We start from the raw sequence: 20,566 nt of genomic DNA on the forward strand, positions 1-20,566 counted from the left end.
AGCACAGTTCCTCAGGTGTTCAGGTCATCCACTGAATTATACTCTAGGCGTCCTAAAGGCTGAGGTCCTTTATGTAGTCTTCAGGGAAGTACGGGGTCTTTTACACTATGGTGCTTGAAAACAAAATCTCAGAAAAAAAAAAAAAAATCACCCCCCCCCCCCTTGTCCTTTTTTTTGGCTTCTGCTGCAGCTGCTGAAATGGGTTGCGGATTGAACAAGTTAGAGAAACGTGATGACAAACGGCCTGGAAATATCTATTCAACTTTAAAGAGGCCTCAGGTGGAAACCAAGATAGATGTGTCCTACGAATACCGCTTCCTGGAGTTCACTACCCTGAGTGCGGGTGAGTACAGGCGGCCTTGCCCCCCCTGGAGGTGGGTGAGCTCAGCTCAGCCCCGCACCCGAGGTGTGTGTCCCCCCCCCCAACCCAGGGCAGGGCTGGTGGGGCCTGACAGGACACGCCCGGGAGGTGAGCGGGGTGAGGGGCTGTGGGGAACTTGTAAAAGTGGGCCTTTGAAAACATACTGCCTTTATTTTTTTAATTTTTTTTTTCAACGTTTATTTATTTTTGGGACAGAGAGAGACAGAGCATGAACGGGGGAGGGTCAGAGAGAGAGGGAGACACAGAATCGGAAACAGGCTCCAGGCTCTGAGCCATCAGCCCAGAGCCTGACGCGGGGCTCGAACTCACGGACCGGGAGATCGTGACCTGGCTGAAGTCGGACGCTTAACCGACTGCGCCACCCAGGCGCCCCGAAAACATACTGCCTTTAGAAGTCCAGATTTGTATGTGCAGCTTTTCACTTTTGAAAAGATAGCAACTAAATTAAATTGTAACACGTTAAAACCACGTGCAAGACAAAAAGTACACACATGCTGGTGGGCCGTGTTTGGCCCCTGGGCCAGCTAGTTTGCAGGCTGTTTCGTAGGGAGCCATGTGGAGAAGGGAAATTTTGCCTTATCTCCTGTTGTGTCTGTCCCTCCAAAGTTACCTGCCTGCTGCCTGGCATCTTTCAAGAGTGCTTGTCCGTCTGGGCTTGGCTTTGCCTCATCCGAGCCGCAGGGCGTCCAGGTCACTCACTAACAGTGTCCCGGTGGCTCTGGGGTGACGGGCAAGAGGTAGCATTTTCATCCAGAGGAGCTGCTGAGCCCTGACCGTGCGGAGTGTCGGGCTGGAGCTGTGGGGCAGTTGGGCAGTGTGTCCTGATTTCCTGCAGCTTCTTACCCAGTGGGAGAGAAGACTCATACACATGAAAAACAAAACAAAACAAAACCCTCAACAGGCTATAATTGTAAGCAAGAGAAGAAAATACGTAAGATATGTTTTCGGAAGAGGAGAGATCATTCTTTTGGTGTGGAGGGCAGTCCCTAGAAGTTGTGACCAAACACAGGCACTAACTAAGGCATCTTGCCACTTTCTCCCTGGGCTGCTGGGTACATTTTAGGCTTCTGTTAACAGAAAAGAGAGTAGGTGGGGAAAGCCCTCATATTTGGGGGCTCATGTCTGGCTCTGCTGTGGAGTTGGCCTGCAGTGTGCTCTTCTGTCTCATGAACACGTGAATACCCGCCCCTCAGGGCAACTGTAGACTGGAAGAGGGAAGATGCGAGAAGCTCGTAGCACAATTCTCAGCACCTAGTAGGGCAGCTGGTGTTGCCTCCACCTCTGTTCCTGCTGAGACCACCGCTGCACCGAGGCTCCCGCTGCTTCTTGAGCCCCGAGAGAGATGGGCAGCTGGACCTCTCTGCAGGGACGTTCTGTGGGTCCCTTAGGTCCCCCCAAACTGAACCCAGCATCTTCCTCATCAGATTGGCTTCCTGCTGGTGCCCTTGATGAATAATGTCACCACCATCCTCTTAAACAGTCATATTTGACACCTTAGGCATCTGTGACCATACTTTCTCCTTGCCCACCATTTCCATTGCATCACCCAAGCCTATTAAAGCTATTTCTGAAAATGCTTGTAATATAGCTAACTTAACACGAGCAAATCTGAACACAAAAGTGTTTGGAGTATTTGGTCATCCATTATTTGTTCAGTGAATATTTGAGTGCCTACAATGGTTTAGGCATTGTCGAATGATTAAGGAGAAAACCAAAGCATGTATAGGAAAAGAGATTGCAAGGAAATACACCAACATGTTAAAAATTGTTAGGAAGCTGAGAATATGGGGTAATTCTTTCTCTCTTTTATAGACACATATATATAGACACATATATATAGACATATATATATATATAGACATATATATATTTTGCATCATGGTTGTATTTCTTTTATTATTAAGAAGAGTAATTTTTGCTCACAGAAACTTCCACAGACACGTGTCCTCCTCTGTGTACCTACTGCTCCATGACTTATCATCTAAGTTATCCCCCTAATCTCCTGATTAGTTTCTCTGCTACCTTGTACTCTGCTCAGAGCACCCACACTGCTTGCTGCATTGTGCTTTCTTTGACTGAATGACCTTTTGTTTTGTGATTATGAAATGAACATACCTCCACTATTAAAAAGTTACAAAAACACTGGACAAGTCCCAACTGATCTCCCTACGTCCACCCATATCCCCTACAGATCATGCCACTCTTCTGCTCAAAGCCCTGCCATGGCTCCCCCTCACCCTGAGTGGCACCAGCTACTTTCCACCCTCATTCTCCAGATGTTTGTCCTGCATGTTCTGCCATTTTGGTCTTGCTCTTTCTTGAACCCTCCAGGACTCTTTAGGGCCTTTGCACTACCTGTTTCCTCTGCCTAGAAATCCTCCCAGATATACCCTTGGCACAAACCCTTAACCTCCTTCTCTGTAAAACCCTCCCTGACCACCTATATAATTTCTATATATTTATAGAATATATATATATTTTATATATATATGTATATATTCTATATATATTATATAGATTTCTATATAACCGCCTATAGAAATTATATAATTTCTATATAACCACGTATATATTTCTACCTAATCTCCGACTCCCCATCCCTTTGTCCTCTTGATTTTCTCCATAACACTTCTTACCATCTAAAGTGCTACATATTGGAGCGCCTGGGTGGCTCAGTCAGTTAAGTGTGTGATTTTGGCTCAGGTTGTGATCTCACAGTTCTTGAGTTCAAGCCGTGTCAGGCTCTGTGCTGACAGCCTGGAGCCTGCTTTAGATCCTCTGTCTTTCTCTCTCTCTGCCCCTCCCCTACTCGTGCTTTGTCTCTCTCTCTCTTTCAAAAATAAATAAACATAAAAAAAATTTTAATTGCTATGTATTTTGTTTATTGTTATTTGTTTCCTTGTGGTCTGCCTTCTTTCGTTAGAGGATAGAATTTCTCTAACGAGTTCAGGATTGTGTCTGTTTTAGCCTCTGTGGTACCCTCAATACTTAGAGAACAGTGCCTGGCACATAGTAGATAATCAATAAATATTTGTTGAATGAATACTTAATGTATATTTTTGTGTCCTGCTTTTTTTTCAGCTTAACAGTGGATAGTGAGGCAGTGCCCTGTCATTCCATATGTTCTCAGAATATGATTTAAAGGCTATATATGATTTAATCACTCAGCATACCATAATTTATTTAACAGTCTTCTTTTATTGGACATTTAAGTTATTTCGGGCTTTGGGCTATTATAAATAATGCTGGCATAAGCAGTGCTATACATAAATCTTTGTGTGCATTTTTGATTATTTCCTCAGGAATTACTGAGTTGAAAGATATGAATGTCAGGACTCTTGATAAATTGCCAGATTGCCCTCTAGATAGGACCTATTTGTGTAAAACACAAATCTGATTATGCTGAGCCCTTTGGCGGGTTCCCTTGGAAAAATGCAGCGGAGATTCCGCCAGGCGCCCAGGACCTTCCTCAGCTCATCCTTGCCCTTTGTGGACCCTCCCCTACTTGGAGGACACCGGGCCTGGCCCCGCCCCCTCCCACCCCAGCTTCCGCTCCTCCAGCCTCACAGAGCCTGCCCCGCCCCTCAGCCCTTGCCAAAGTCCCACCCACCTGAAACTGTACCTCCCGACCTGCGTCCATCACAATTACTCCTCTATGCACGCCTGTCGTTCGTCAGTAGCATCCTTATGACACTTTTATTACATCATATATTAAACGTATTTGTGTTTCCTTGAGGGCAGAGATCAAGCCTTGCTTATCTTTCTCTTCGTCTTTCTTGTTCACACTTTTTAGCTGAGAATAGCGTGTCCTACATAACTGGGTTCTAGTAAACCAGAGTACCTGTTACGTATGCTGACTCATTTCCCTGGCAGCCCCTCAAGTTCTTTTCCAGAATTCTAATGGGATCCTTTGTTACTGCTCCAGAATGGAGCCAGCATTTGCTGAGAGCCTACTATGTGCCAAGTCCTGTGATGGGACATCTTCCCAACTTTTTCAGCTTTATTGAAATATAATTTAAGCACGTCACACTGCATGTATTTAAAGTGTTCAGACCCATGAAACCATTACCTCATCAAGAGGCAAGACATTTCCATCTCCCACAAGGTTTCTTCCTGCTCCTTTGTAACCCCTCGTTTTTTCCAGCCCTCTGTCCCCAGACAACCAATGGTATGCTTTCTGTCACTGATTTTATTTTCTACTAATGGAGCCATGTGGTATGTACTCTTTTTGGTCTGGCCTTTTCCACTCAGCTTGCTTATTTTGAGATTCATTTATGCTGTTTTACGTGTAGTAGTTCATTCTTAGTTTATGGCTGGGTAGTATTCTATCATCTGGGTGTGTCTCAGTTTGTTTTTCCGTCACGTGTTGATGGACATTTGGGTTGCTTCTGGTTTGGGCTGTTACCAATTGGGCTATTACCAATTAGCATTCATCTTTGCGTGGCATCTTATGTCATTTTATTCTCCCAGAAACACAGCGAGGTGTATGGGTACACACATCCCTTTTCTGCAGATGGGTAACCAACACTCAGGAGGTTAAGTAACTTTTCTAAAGATGCAGTGCTAGGAAGTGATTGGGGTGCAATTTGAACTCAGATCTCTTGGGCCTCAGAGCTCTTATGCCTCGGATACTGCAAGGTGCTAGACAAGTAGGCATTAACATCAAATAGAACATTCTTGTTAGAAAACTGGTGTTATCGGGTAGGAGGGTGTAAGGATATTCCTCGCCCATATTGTTTTGGCCATCGAAGATTTTTAAGTAGCACTTGATAGGCTTATTTATCATTGAGAAGATGCTCATCTGACTCTAACAAATTGCAAGTTGGAGGGAGGGTGTGGGCCCACTTCCACCTGGTGGCTTAAGCAGGAAGGAGTCGTGCACTTTTACGAAAGTCAGAATCAGAGTGAACGCTGTTTTGTTTGTCCCCTGCTCAGAGCTCAGTGCTACTGTAGATGATATTGGAACATGAAACCCCGCTTGTTGGGCTGACAGAGGTGAAAAGCAGCAGGATCCTCAAAGTGAAGCACATAAGCTGCCAAAAATCTCAATTCTGAGTGATTTGATTGGGTCTTAAATTTTCAATTAACTCTGGTCACCAAGGGATGAGCCTGCCCTTTGGAGAGTTTCATCACAGATAGAGGCCCATAAAGTGCCACAATTTCTGCAAAATGGTGCCTCATTATCCCTTTTGTACATATGTTTTGCCAGCTTCTCTGTGCCAGGCCACTCTAATACCACTTGAAAGCTACCTATGTCAGCCTCATGAGAATCAGTTGTGTTTTGTACATGTTCGGTGCCAGGGAGGTTGGCACCTGCCTAATGAGGCTAGTGTCCAGGGCTTTATTCTTGCTTCAACCATCTAGTCCTGCGCTGTCTTGTACAGGAGCCACCAGCCAGGTGGCTCTTTACATGTAGTAATTAAAATTCAGTAAAATTAAAACTTCAGCTCCTCTGTCACACTATCCACAATTTCAAGTGCTCACCAGTCACATGTGGACAGTAAAGGTACAAAACACATCCATCATCATGGTGAGTTCTGTGGGGGCCATGCTGCTCTAGTCTGTTTTCAAGAGAGGATAACTTGGTTCCACGTCTGAATCTGTACCTCTAATTCAAACTAATGTGCTATTTTCATTATGAAAGTTTGCCCGTGGGTCTGCTAGGGACCATAAGATGATAATTAATTGATTCCATAGATACTTACTGAATGTTGACCTGGGGCCAGATTTGCGTCCTGAGGACATATGGGTGAACCAGACAGGAGGTTTTCCGAGTTGGTTAGTTAGCTCAGCTGCCGTAACAAAATACTCCAGACCGGGCAACTTAAACCACAGACATTTATTTTCTCACAGTTACGGAGACTGAAAGTCTGAGATCAGAGGGCTGGCATGGTTGGGTCCTGGTAAGAGCCTTCTTCCTGGCTTGCAGAGGACTGCTTTCTTGCTGTGTCCTCACGTGACTGAGAGAGGGACAGTGAGTAAGTTCTGTTATGTCTCTTTTTATGAGGACATTAATCCTATCGGATTAGATGCCCACTCTTATGACCTCATTTAACCTTAATTCCTTACTCCAAATAGTCACACTGGTTGACACACACAGAATGTTGACTGAAAAGTCAACATCTGACTTTTGAAGGGAGACACATTCAGTCCATAGCATCAGTCTAGTCCGCTAGTCTAGATCAGTTCAAAATCTCTTACAGACGAAGAGCCAGGCAATTGTAGGACTTGATGCTAGCATGATGATGATAGAGGGGACGTGGTAGCCCCTAGTCATGTTGAAAGAGTGTGTGTGTTGAGGAAGACTTGAGATCCACAGGTGGATTTAGAGTTATCCAGACAGAAGATTGAGGGTGGAAGGAGATGATCTTTTCAGACAAAGGGGACAACGTATGGGAGTGTCAGAACCTGATGACAACATTGCATAAATGGTAAGCTGTAGGCAGTTCCATTTGGTTGGAGTGTGACCTTTGGGAAAAGTAACTAGAAGCCAAATGAGTAAAGATCTTGGGTCTTGGACTGAGGAGTCTAAGCTTTCTCAAGAGTGCTGAATGGTTTTTAAGGTGGGAACAGGGTGGGTGACATGTCACATCCACATTCTGGAAAGCCTGGTCTGGGTTTACAATGAAGGAGAATGGAAGGAGTAAAACTGGGGAAGGAGAAACCATTTGGAAGCCATTGCAGTCATCAGGCAAGGGGCGAAAGTGGCCTCTGTTGAGGGAGTGGCAGTGGGGACAAGAGGAGTGGGTGGGGTCAAGAGAGATTAGGAGGTGGTCCCAGGGACTGAATGGCAGGTGAGGAGGAGTGAGGGACTGGCAGAGTGGATGGCATGCTGGGTGCGTGCCCAGCTGGATACTCAGATTCTGCTTTAAAGTATTTTCAAATAACACATTCACTCTATCATCCAAGTAGCCCTGGGAATCTAGGTTTTCTCTCTCTCTCTCTCTCTGTCTCTTTTCAGTTGAGGAAATGGCCTTGACAGGTAGTAAGTAGTAAGTGGGACCAGAACCCAGTGTTTTAACTCTCTTCACATAGGATTTTTCAACTGCACATGAAAGAGAGTTCAGCGCCAACCTGTCTGGCCTGCTGAATGGTGTCTGTGTATTTGTTTAAATAGCTCTATTAAAGGTATAACTTATGAGCAATGAAATACACCCATATTAAGCATGTGGTTTGATGAGTTTTGATAAGTGTAAGCACCCATGGAACTGCCACCACACTCAAAATACAGAATTTTCCCATCACCCCAGAAAATCCTCTCATGCCCCGCCCCCCCAAGCCCGTGCTCCAGATTACTGCTGATCTGCATTCTGTCACTGTTAGTTTTGCTTCTTATAGAATAATGTAGCAGTGGGATCGTTTTTTGTGTCTGACTTCTTTTTTTTTTTTTTTAATTTTTTTTTTTTCAACATTTATTTATTTTTGGGACAGAGAGAGACAGAGCATGATCGGGGGAGGGGCAGAGAGAGAGGGAGACACAGAATCGGAAATAGGCTCCAGGCTCTGAGCCATCAGCCCAGAGCCCGACGCGGGGCTCGAACTCACGGGCCGCGAGATCGTGACCTGGCTGAAGTCGGACGCTTAACCGACTGCGCCACCCAGGCGCCCCATGTGTCTGACTTCTTTAACTCAGCGTGCTGCTTTTGTGATTCATCGGTGCCGTTGTATGTATCAAGAGCTCATTCCCTTTTGTTTGTGAATGATACTCCATTGTCTGGTTGTGCCACAATTGGTTTCATCATTCTTCTGTTGAACATTAGGGCTGTTTCCAATTTGGAGCTGTTATCAAAAAAGCTGCTATGAACATTTGTGAACAAGTCTTGTGTGGACATATGTTTTCATCTCAGTTGGGTAAATAAGGAGGAGTGGAATTGCTGGATTATTTGGTAAATGTATGTTTACCTTTATATGGAACTGCCAACTGTTTTCCAAAATAGTTGCACCATTCAACATTTCCAACAACAATGCATGGGAGGTAAGAGTTAGTAGCTTCATTTTTTATATGTGATAATGAGAGCCACTACGTATTCGGTATCTCATGTCGTATTAGTCCATTTTAAAAGCTAACAACAATCTCAGGAGGTAGGTGGTTACCTTTGTGGTATAGAGGAGTAAATTGAGATCTTGAGTTTCAAGGGGTTGTAAAAGCTACTTGCTCTAGGCCAGCAAGGTGTTGGGTGTTTGTAGCATATCCCGCCATCTTACGGCACAGCGGAGCCATCACTTTGGGCTCTCTTAGTTCCTGAATCTCCTGCACACTGGCTGGGTTGAAGCGAAATTGAAGTGCTTCGACCTGAAAAAGTTGAAAAGTATCTCCTGCTCCATTGCATATCTTCTTCAATTCATCTTATTTCTCCTCTTAAATTCTTGCTAATAAAGCATGTCCCATGACATGCATTACAATTTCTAAAATTAGTTCACATTGCCACATTTAAAAAATTCCCATCTTTGTGGTTTTCCTGTCTGACAGGTCTTTAAGAACTGACCTTTGGGATTTTTCTTTGACGTTGTGCTGACTAGGATTTTGGCTGCCAGCATTTTAGCCTTAAGCTCTGTATCTAAATTTTGGGTGGTCATGATAATAACACAGGATGACATTCATTATTCAAAACATGCAGATTGTGCATTGAATCATTTTAGGGTCCAGTTTTTATTTAACTTCCGGTCTGGGTCACCTTAGCCCTCACTGCAACTGCAGAAGCAGCTGATAATCATTGTCTATTTAAGTTGTCCTTTTAATCTGTCTCTACAACCAAGAAAAAAAGCTAACCTAAAAAATATGGATCATAATTTATATTGAGGCCTAAAAATTACAGATCAAAGTGTTTGGGGGCTATTGGGTGCCTAATAGCTGGTTATATGTCCCAGCACTGTTAGCCTGTCCGATTTCATGGATCATGAAGGGAGGTGATAAGCAGGGTCTAAGATATCAATCAAAATAATGTTAACCTCCAGAGAAAGCTTTTAGAACGTATCATTTTCTTAAAATAGTAGTTCTCCAACTTCAGGGTGAATCAGAATCACCAGGAGGGCTCGTTAGAAGAAGCCCAGGCCCCGGCCCGAGTTTCTGATTCTTTAGGTCTGGGGCAAGGCTGGAGAACCTGCATTTGTAACAAGTTTCCAGCTGATTTTCTTTTATCTGAGTGGAGATGGCAGAAAGAAAAAGGTATTTTTTTAAAGCAGAAAATAAAGTCAATAAATCCTTACATACCTAACTATCTATTGTCACCTACTCATCATTTATTTCCAAGTAGCTTGTAATATATTTGGAAGGAGAGGCCGTACTCCTAAGACAAAAATTAGTACCAGTGGATACATTGCTTCTCAAACTTTGCTTAAAAAATTCCCATGCCCACCCTACACCCCAGACCACTTCAGTCAGTCTTGGGGAAGGGACCCAGACGTCAGTATGTTTTGCAACTACGGGTGAGGCCAGTATGCAGCTATGGCTGAGAATGCATGAGCGTGTATAAAGTGCTAGATGGTTGGTGTAAGTGTGGGTACTCCCACTGGTTACCCTCAGGTGGGTCAAGTGTGCTGAGATTTTGTTTCCCTTCAGCCTTTGGACTGATGGATTCTTCTGCAGGTTGCCTCCAGTTCCCTGATGACTGGTTTCTTTCCCCAGAGTGCTGAGCGATTGTGTGACATGGTTTAGACTGGGAGGCCCTGGAATAAACAGTTGTCCTCAAACTTTGGCAACGCGAGAATCACAGGATGTAGATTGCTGCACCCCTACCCCTGGAATTTGTCATTCTGAAGTTCTGGGGTGGGGCCCAAGATTTTGCATTTCTAGCAAGTTCCCAGGCGATGCTTCTTCTTGGGTGTTGCTGCTACAGGGACCACATTGAAAACCACTGGGTTAGGCCATGGGCAGTGAACACAGTGGACACAGGAGGGAAGGATGGATTTGAGGAGGGGAAGCTGCACTGATGGGTTATAAGGGTTTACAAGGCAGTTTTTGGGTGCAGGTGAAAGGAAGAGAAGTGAGAGATGGGTTTAGGGGCCAGTTTCTTGCTGCCTAGTGGGTTTGTAGCCAGTGGCCTGGGGTCTGCAGACAGCCCCTCCTTGGCTCAGAGGCCTTGGCCCACTCATTGAGGGCAGGAGATCATACATAGCCAGGCTCTCGGGACAGTCAGAACTGTGGCTTTGGCCACAGGTGTAATACTCTGGCCAGGTGTATTGGGGGCCCAGTTACAACCCCAACATCTCGATCGACCTTTATTTTCAGTTGCATGGCTCATCACATTTAGCTTTAACTGTGCCACCTTAGAAGATCTGTAGGCTGTGGTTGTGCCCCACCAGTCATGTGTCCCAGCCTCTTCCTTGGCTCTTTTCTGGAAGCCTTTGCCTTAATTAAGTCTCCACCACCTCTGTTCCCTGCGCCCCTTTTCTGTTCCTTTGCTTTGCCCTTCCCAGCCTGACCAGGCCCCATACAAATGAGCTCAAGTTGAAAACCTAGAACAAGTGTGAATGGATGAGCTTGAGTCTGTGATAGATCAGGGAGTTGGCTAGGCGTGACACTTGGCTGCAGGGGCCTACAGGTGTGGGTCCCCCTTTACAGGGAAGCCCAACATGGTAAAGTATGGAAAGTAAGGAAAAGAACTGGGGGATGGGGTGGTTATTTGCATTACAGGAGGATTCTTGGTTTAAAGTGGGTTTCATCATGGGGTTCCTTTAGATGGAGCCTCAAGTGCTCTGAAGTGTTTGTTTTTCCATCCTTAATGAGGTATTTATTACCTCTCTCTAAATATGATACCTGCAGCTTTAGAACATAACAGATTCATCTATAATATTTGCAGCTCTTCAGCTGAATTGAACGTAAAGTCACTGATGTCAGGTTTTTTGTTTTTTTGTTTTTGTTTTTTTCTGGGTAAAACAAATAGACCAACCAACCTTGAAGCAAAATGTCAGAAGCCATGAAGTAGGGGGGGGTGGGGGGTGGGGATAGAAGGCAGGCCCAAAGCAGCCCTTGATGTTACAGCATAAGGCAGGAAGTCCCCTGGTCTGAGTTGGGGGTAATGGCTTTTTACATTCCCTAAACCTTACGCTCATCCCTGAGGGAGGGTCCTCCTGCTGCAGCCGTTAATCTTAATATCAGAAAGACTGTTCTACTCCTGTGCCATCTCTTGACTCTCTGAGGATCCCTGCAGATGATGAGATTGTGACAGGAGCAATGGACCTGAATGATGATGTTATCATTATTGTAACAATAACAACAGTACTAATAGGTAATCAGCCATGTACCATGCTCAGTGCAAATTAATCCTCACAGGATCTTGATTTTGCAGACGAGTAAACAGAGCTCAGAGAGGTTACCCAAGATGCCTGTGGTCACACAGCAAATATGTGATAAGGCTAGAATCAGAACTCAGACTTGCCTTCTTCAAATCCTTTGCTCATAAGTAGCGTTGGCTGTACCATAGGTTTCTCTGGTACAGTTTGAGGCTTGGTAGACTGTGGCCTGTCATTAAAAGACCCCATTGTGGCAGCCCTCCCTTCAATTGAGCCCTGCTCTAGGAAGAACTGTATGTTTTGGTGAATGACGTAGTGGAGATGAAAATGGCAACTGATTGTTATGCTGTATGGGGTAACGCGCAGGTTCATATGCTTGAACTCAAGTAATCCTTACAACTCTATGGGTGATTTTTCAGTCTTGTGGTATATATAGATGTAGAGGCTCATTCACAGGGTTGTTGTGCAGGGGACAGCTTGAACTTCAGTCTTCTGACTCCATGTGACCTGTGATCTTGCTGCTGCCCAGGACTTTCAGAGTCTGGGGCTTGGAAGCCATGTGAAGATCACACTGTCCATCGCCTATTGAGAACCACTTTCTTCTTTGGCAAAATCACGAATGTGGTTAATAACCCACTAGAGTATAGTGTTGGCTTCCTTTCGCTGCTGGTTTTAAAATAGGGCTGTTTGACCTCTAGCTCAGATTTGGAAGGCCAAGTCTGAACTTGGGTACGTGTGGATGGCTGCCACTTAGTCCCAGTTTTGTCACTATGCCAAGCTCAGAGGTTATCCTGTGCTGAATATAGACTCCTCCTTTGCTGAAAATAGTATGTGCAATAGGGTAGGGAAACATTTTTCTTTCCTAGAAAATCGCTCCTTGCTGCTCTAGGTAGCATCGACTTCTGTGAAACCATCTGTTCCTTCCAGTATAATTTCCAGACTATTAGATTAAACAGTTTCTCCTGACCCACTTTCGGCTTCTGTTTCCTTTCACTGTTCATTAATAAATTGTGTAGCAGAGTTTTCATGGAGAGCGTGTGTGTATATTTATTTAATTTCAGTTTGGGCAACAGCAATTGTTGGGTGCTGTGAATTTATTTAATTTCCTACCTGTGTTTCATTTTTGCTTCAGTTTCTGTAATTGCTCTGAGTCGGTTGCTTTTTTTTTTGTTTTGTTTTTAAGACTCATGAAAGGAAGTCAGCAGCATGAGTTATGAGTTGAGGTTCTGGTTGGGAGGTGTGCTAAAAACAGACCCTGTTTTTATACTGAAGACGCAGAGTGGTAAGGAAATCGGTTCCCATAAAACATGTCTTACTGCAGATAAATATGCTTTTACAGAGTTTGTGGGGATTTTTAAAGATAAATGAGATAATATGCATGACATGGCTTTAAGCTTTTCTGAGTAAAGCTACGATGTGCGTCTTCTGTATTATTGCTGCTTTTGATAATGCAAGCAAGTCTATTAGTATTAATGTTATTGTTAAATATTCACTAATGGAGGTAATAAGATTAGATTTAAGAGGAAGGAAGGCATTCTTTGCATTCCTTTCTTAATGTAAAAATTCTTCCTGCTCTTTTCCCAGCTAGTCTGAAGCCAGACCAAGAAACAACACTCAGTGTTGTGTGAGGAAAAGCTCAGGTTTGTATGTGTGTGTCTGTGTGCAAGCAGTAAATTTCAGCGACTTAAGTCTGCCTTCAGTGAAATGAAATTTCTTGGTGATGACTGTTATCTGTCAGAGCAAAACCAAATTATTTTTCTGCAGAATTCATAAAAGCAGCGCTGTAGTAGCGGGAATAATTTTTATCAAATTTGGTTAAAATGAAACAGAAAACAAGTTAATGTTCTATGTGTTCTACTAATGTTACTAGCAATATTGCTTCAAAGACTTTTTATAAAGAAGCTTTCTCCAGCACTTTGACCAGACTTCACTGATCCTTCAAAGAAAGGAGGCTTATTGAATGTTGTCTATGAAATATTTTTGAAAACAACTCTGGTATGAAAAGGTAGAGGATTCTGGCTTCAAGTTGGATGTCACTGTCATCATGTCTAGAAAGTCATTTGCTCAGTTCTGTGCTTTAGACATATTTCAAGCTGTTCTTTATTTACAGGCCAGATCTTTTGATAAATAAAAATTACATAGGTGATGGGTACCTGCTACACTTACCAGCAGCTGAGATGTTTTCCCATTTTATTGCATAAACATACTTTTCAGGTACATACATAGGATTTATTAGGAGGAGGATACATTAGTTTGATAGTCTTCTTCTCCAGAGAGGAAGGGGATTATTTCAGTTGGGTATCCCAGGTGTAAATTCAGAATTGTGTAGTAAGCATGAACACAGTATGGCACAATTTGGAGTGAATGTTGCTTTTGATCCAAGACTGGTAACATATTCCTACGGGAGCTGGCATACTTAGTGGGGTGGGCTTTCCTTAATGGAGAAAGCAGTCTTTTCTGATAAGCTTATTCATTAAAATTAATTCATTGGATATTTATTGATTACTTGCTCTTTGTCAGGGCGGGGTCCCTCAGTGTAGGAACCAATGTCTAAAACATTCCATCCAGTTCTACATTATTAATGTCCTACCCCAGGGTCTGGTTTCTCTGGAAACCAGTTCAATGCAGGCACAGCCTTTATAGAGTCTGTGTTTTATCTTGGAAAAGCATCTGCTTTGACTTACCGTGATCTATCTTTGACTTGGTGGGTGCTGCATGGCTGGAGATTTGTCTACTGTGTGGTGGGCACAGGAAGGCCCTGGAAATCTCAGACCAGGTCTGATCCCTGGGCCCACCAGCCGCAGTGTGGGAAAACCCCTGGGTTAGTGCCTCAACCAAACCGGCTTCCTGGAAGTGAGGGACTTGCCTGGGCTGCTCATGCCCACATCCGAGTTTCTGGGGACTTAGTAGATGTATCCAGGATGCCCTGGGTTTTAGTCTGTCATGCCTTTCTTCATAAGCAATGGTCTGCTTGGCCAGGCTGAGATAAGCTTATGAAAAAAAAGTTACTGCTGGTTCTTCCAATAGCCTGGGCTGAGTTAATTCCAGGACCAGGACTAGGGACAGGGGGAAGGGCACTGAGGGTTTTGAGGATTGCCTTGTTTTAGCCCCCAAATTGATGGCCCATCTGTTCCTTTTCTTACCAGTGTTTCTTATGAATCTGGAAACTGTAAATTAATTCTTATTTCTACTTGGCAGTACTTACTGTGGACTTTATATAAATGGATTAGACCAAAATAACTAAAATCTAAGAAAAAAACAACAACTATCTTTTCTCCTAATAGCCTTTACTGTCTTTGCTATAAAGTGAGAATTCAGATGTGGCTTAAGGCAAGAGATGGGGCTAGTGCCCCAGACAGGTGAAGGAACCAAGGTTTTGTTGTTCAAACTGGGAGTAATATGAGTTGAGAGCAAGGGTAACTGAGGTAAAAACAAAAACAAAAACTTTAAACTCAAATTTTATTCTTACTAGTTGCATGATATTAAACAGCATGGTGCACACCCTCCAAGATGGCCTCCAACAACCCTCCTGATGTTTAAGCCTTTGTGTAATCCCCTTCCCTTGAGTGTGGAAGGACCTAATGACTTATTTCTAGTGAATATGATACCATAAAAGTAATGGGATGTCACTTCCGAGATCAGGTTACAAAAAGACAGTGGACTCTCTCTTGCTCTCTTCCTCACTTCCTCTGAGTGAAGCCAGCTGCCATTTTGTTAGTTAGCCCAGTGGAGAGACCCACATGGCTAAGAACTTAGAGAGGCCACCTGCTAATAGCCAGTGAGAAACTGGGCCCTTGTCCAGCAGCCCCGGAGGACTTGAGCCCTATAGACGCACAAATGCATGAGCCTGGAAGTAGGTTCTCCCTTAGTGGAACCTTGAGATCCCTTCAGCCCTGGATGATGCCCTGAAGCCACCTCATGATAAGCCTTGAGCCAGAGACACCCAGCAAAACTTCACCTGGATTCCTGACTCACAGAAACTGTGAGGTAATAAATGTTTGTGTTTTAAGCTGCTAAATTTAGGGGTAATTTATTACACATTATTACATAACTAATATAGGCAGTTCATGTGAAAAGCTTTGTCTTGCTAGGATAGGTAGCATTGTAGAGTGGTGGAGAGCACAGACTCTTTGTTTTTCTTTCTTTCTTTCTTTTTTTAACTTTAAGTCCAAGTTAACATATAGTATAGTAACGCTTTCAAGAATAGAATTTAGTGATTCATCACTTACATATAACACCTAGTGCTCATCCCAACAAGTGTGCTCCTTAATGCCCATTGCCCATTTAGCCCATCTCTGCACCCAATACCCCTCCAATAACCCCCAGTTTGTTCTCTGTATTTAAGAGTCTTTTATGGCTTGTCTCCCTCTCTGTTTTTATATTATTTTGCTTCCCCTATGTTCATCTGTTTTGTATCTTTTTTTAAAAAAACTTCTTTTAATGTTTATTTATTTCTGAAAGAAGGGGGGGGCAGAGTATGAGTGGGGGAGAGGCAGAGAGAGAGAGAGAGAGGGACAGACAGATAGACAGAATCCAAAGCAGGCTCCAGGCTCTGAGTTGTCAGCACAGAGCCTGACATGGGGCCCAAACATACAAGCTGTGAGATCATGACCTGAACCAAAGTCGGACACTTAACCAACAGAGCCACCCAGGCATCCCCATCTGTTTGTATCTTAAATTCCACATAGGAGTAAAATTATATGATATTTGTCTTTCTCTATTATTTCATTTAGTATAATGCACTCTAGTTCCATCTACATTGTTGCAAATGGCAAGATTTCATTCTTTTTCATCACTGAGTAATATTCCATTGTGCATGTGTGTGTGTGTGTGTGTGTGTGTGTGTGTGTGTACGTACATCACATCTTCTTTATCCGTTCATCAGTTGATGGACATTTGGGCTCTTTCCATACTTTGGCTATTGTTGATAGAGCACAGACTTCAAGTTCCGTTTCTGCCACTTACTAAGCTATGTGACTTTGGGAAAGTCACTTAACCTCTCTGTGCCTCAGTTTCCTCATCTGTAAACAGGAAATGTAATAGTTTTGGATTTCAGATCCTATATTCCAGGAAGACTAGCTTGAAAGAGGTGGAAATGGGTATTAATTGACAGAATCCACAGTTTCTGCCCCAGTGAGCAGAAAGAAGGGGCCATATTGGTGGTTTTTGTGATCTTGTACCTCTTAGACTCCCAGATCAGGTGGCTGCCATTTAGCTGAGGCCATTTTTCCAGAGGAAGAGGCAGCCAACACACAGCACCTGAGCGATAGGTGCACAGGTCTGTTAGCCTGGAAGCAAATGATTAGTGTTCATTTTTCTATCCTTGCCCTTGCTTTGATACCATGAACCATGTCTGTAGCATCTCTCCCATTTCATGCCATAGGCCCTGTTGAGCAGAGAATATCTATTCTCAAGACTAAATTATATGTTTAAGAAAAGCCTTCTGCTTCGACCACAGTTATTCATTAGCTTGGATGTAAATTACTAAGCCTGCCTTCGAATTGTGAAAGTCAAGATTTGTGGCATTTAAACATATTGATGAAATGTAAATGCCCTATGGATACCCTTCCACAAAGCCCTAGCACTTAGATAAGTAAATGACATAGAAGGAGCTGGAAGAGATGGGCATCCAAAGCCCTCTCTTAAATTTGCAAATTGTTCTTTACAGGATTCTATCATCTGGTCACCCCCATCAGTAGTAATAATGTTTGGCTCCTCCCAAATGCCCCCAGTTCACTGTGGGCTGGTTACTTGTAGATGCAACTAGATTTTTTTTTCTCCTTTTTTCTTTCTCTCTTTCTCTTCCTTTCTTCCTTTCTCTTTTCTCTCTCCCTCCCTCCCTCTCCTTCCTTCCTTCCTTCCTTCCTTCCTTCCATCTTCCTTCCTTCCTTCCTTCCTTCCTTCCTTCCTTCCTTCCACTAGATCCCTCTAATTCAGATACATATTCTAAAAATTAGTATCAAATTTTTTGTCTGAATAAATAAAAAAAATACATATAAATGATACTAGCTGTCCTCAATTTTTGAGAGTTTCTTGTGTCTTCTTGCTGTTTTCATTTTATCTGCTCTCTAGCAGGAAAATAAAATTGCATTCGATTGACATACTCTCCTGCTGGGAACCCAAGATATATTACACCCTTTCTGTGTGTTCCTAGTTGTGATGAAATGGTGGAAAATCCCTGGCAACCTTAAATAAGATAGACACCAGCGATTTATCCAGAATCGGGAAGGAATATAATAATTTACTCATTTTTTCCCCATTAAAGAAACACCATAAAAGTTGAGGCAGCTGATGCCATGTGAACACCAGTGTGCTTTAATAGAGACCCATTAATAATTTACCTTAATAGTGTAATAGTTGCTGTTTTTGTGACCAAAAATTTGTTTCAACCCCTGCTTTATGGATGAAAAGTAGGATCAATTAATATTGAGTGATGATAGCCTCCCTGCGGAGAGAAAATGGGAAATCTTGGTGTCGTCATCCGCCTTGCGACTAAGAAATAGCTTTTCTTAATTGTACGGAACAGAGAAACCCAGGGGGATGTAATTCATTTCTCTCCAGCTTGCAATGTAAATTGAAAGTAAAGAAAAATAACCACATACCAGAGTGGGGATGTGAACTCAACTACTAAGTTATGTCTGACTTATAGGATTTGCTGGAAATGAGTGGACAGTTTTTTCCCCCAAGATGGAGCATCTCCTTCCACAATGGCATTGCTCAAGTATCTCTGATATCTCGTGACCAGAGGGTTTCTCTCTGATGGCAGTATGAAGTCTCTTACTGGAAGTCTCTGCTCCCACATCTTCTCCTGGCTTATCCCTTCTTCTCATCTTGTCTCTGCTTAAATTCCACCTTCTCAGAGAGGTCTTCCCTTAGGACTCTGGCTAAAATAGCCACTTCTCTTGCCCCATTCACTTTTACCCTTCCCTCCCTGCTTTACGTTCTTCATGGAACGTGCCATCATCTGAATCTGTTTTATTGTTTTGATATTTTTTATGGTATCCCCCAACCATAATGGTAATGTTTTATGGTATACCATTATTTCCACCATAATTTTTTATAGTATCCCGTACACCATAGTGTGAGCTCCAGGAGGACCTGACTTCCCTTGTGTATTGCTAAGCCCTCAGAGCCTTGATGCTAAGGGTGCTTGTTAAATGACTGAGTCAGTGAATGAATGATGAGTGTAAAAATTCCATAATGCAAAATAATTTAAAAATTCTTGGACGTGAAAAAAAAAATTCTTGGATATGCACACCAGCCTTCTTTTAAGGTATATTCACTTCAGGTAGATGACACAATCTGAGTTGATCCCCTGAATGTGGATTGGTGCCATTACCCTTATATATTTGTGCCAACAGCCAGAAGTCCCACAATGCAGTCATTCCACGGGTATCATTTTTCTGTAATATGCTCTTATAGAAATGTATATCCTTACAGCAGTGGTCACAATTTCTTATTTGTTCTGTGCCTTTTCCCTTGCTGAATTTTAAACACCTTGAGGATAGAAGCTGTTTCTATCTCATTAACTCTCTATCCTCTGCATCTACCACTGAGCTACATGAAGCTGCTTCTGGGAGTAATGAAAGATGCTGGAGGCTGGAACCAGCTGCTGCCACCAGGAGGAAGTGCCACAAAGAGAAGGAGGCCCCTTCTCCCCTCTCCTGCCAGCTAATCTCCATCTGGAGCCCCCACTGGTAGAACCTAATAGGAACCTAAAAGGCAAGAAGGAATGCCATTTTCAGAGTGCTGGCTCTCAACACATCAGGGTCTAGAAGGGTGGATGGACCTGAGTGACAGTGACCGAATGACCAGCACAGTCTACCCCTTCAGATTCTCGGCATCCAGATGTCTTTCTGCGCATTTTTAACTCGACAGGACAAAACAACAACTTCGTTTCTTCCTAACAAGACGTAACTGCTCTTTGTACAGTGCTCTTGCTCTTTCCCCAAGAAGGAGAGACACAGTGTCCTTCTCTGGGTGACGTGAGTGATTTTTCTACTTCGGTCTGTAAGATACAGAGTGTTCAGATGGGACTGGAGCAGCTAGAAGAGGCTTCGGTGTTGCTCAGACACGGATGCCTTGACTGTTAGGACTTGGCCTCTGCCCTCAGCCAACACTTCACCTGACTGGGGTTTATCACCTCGTAGAATAATCTAGGAATCTAAATCCTTAGTGGCCTTGAATCCCTGTTGCCTTAGTTTTCCAATATTTATTCTTGGACATGAAGTAACAAGAGGCACTCCAGAGACTGCCTTGGGTTCCATTTTTTGGCAATAATCTAGTTTCCCTTTGGAAATCAGGATCACTTGCCCCAGCCAGTACATTTTGGTTCTGTGGCATTCATAATCCAAAATGGCCAAGGGGCAGAGTCACCTGCCAGTTCACTGAAACCATTGCTAAATTGTCTGGTAGAAGTATTCCTTCCTTGAGAACCATGACCTTCACACCAGCAGCGCCAAGAGTTGTATGGCCAGGAAGCAAAAAAATCTGTTAGGAAGAGGAGCCATTCCTTCTTCCACGCCTTGGTTTTTACAATGAAATAGAACTGATTTTGCTTACATTCCTTGTCCTGAGAGAGTGAACTCCCAACTTGTCAGGATGTTGTCTCCCCATCTGGTTCCACAGGGAATGTTGGGCCAATAATTGGTGTTTTTTTTTTTTTTTTTATTTCAAATCATGTAAAGATTTTTCCAAGCATAGTGGTGGCTCAGGCTCTTTCAACTTCAACTGTGCATTTCATGGTGAATCAGTGGTTTAAAAATTGCATTGGATAGAAGCCTGTTTTTTTGGCCACGTCTCCTTGAGTGCTTTAAAGAGGCCATCAGATGCCCAAAGATGTCCAGTCCATTGTTCCCAGTATCACTCATCACCATGGGACTGGCTGTCTTTCTGGGGGTGTGCTGGCATCTTTCTCATGGCCCCAGGGCCATGTTTATCTTGGAGGGAGGA

The 20,566-nt window shown here is 43.4% G+C and overlaps 1 protein-coding gene across 2 annotated transcripts in view; it reads left to right on the forward strand.

Moving 5' to 3' along the window:
* Positions 1-20,566, forward strand: part of RFTN1 (raftlin, lipid raft linker 1) — a 208,680-nt gene that overhangs the window by 19,243 nt on the left and 168,871 nt on the right. For both annotated transcript variants that reach the window (XM_047875543.1, XM_047875542.1), the window contains exon 2: positions 191-343. In XM_047875543.1, the coding sequence (XP_047731499.1) occupies positions 199-343 (145 nt within the window). In that variant the 5' untranslated portion in view covers positions 191-198. The remainder of the gene's footprint in view (positions 1-190; positions 344-20,566) is intronic.

This window comes from Prionailurus viverrinus, chromosome C2 (assembly GCF_022837055.1).
Source record: "Prionailurus viverrinus isolate Anna chromosome C2, UM_Priviv_1.0, whole genome shotgun sequence".
NCBI lineage: Eukaryota > Metazoa > Chordata > Mammalia > Carnivora > Felidae > Prionailurus > Prionailurus viverrinus.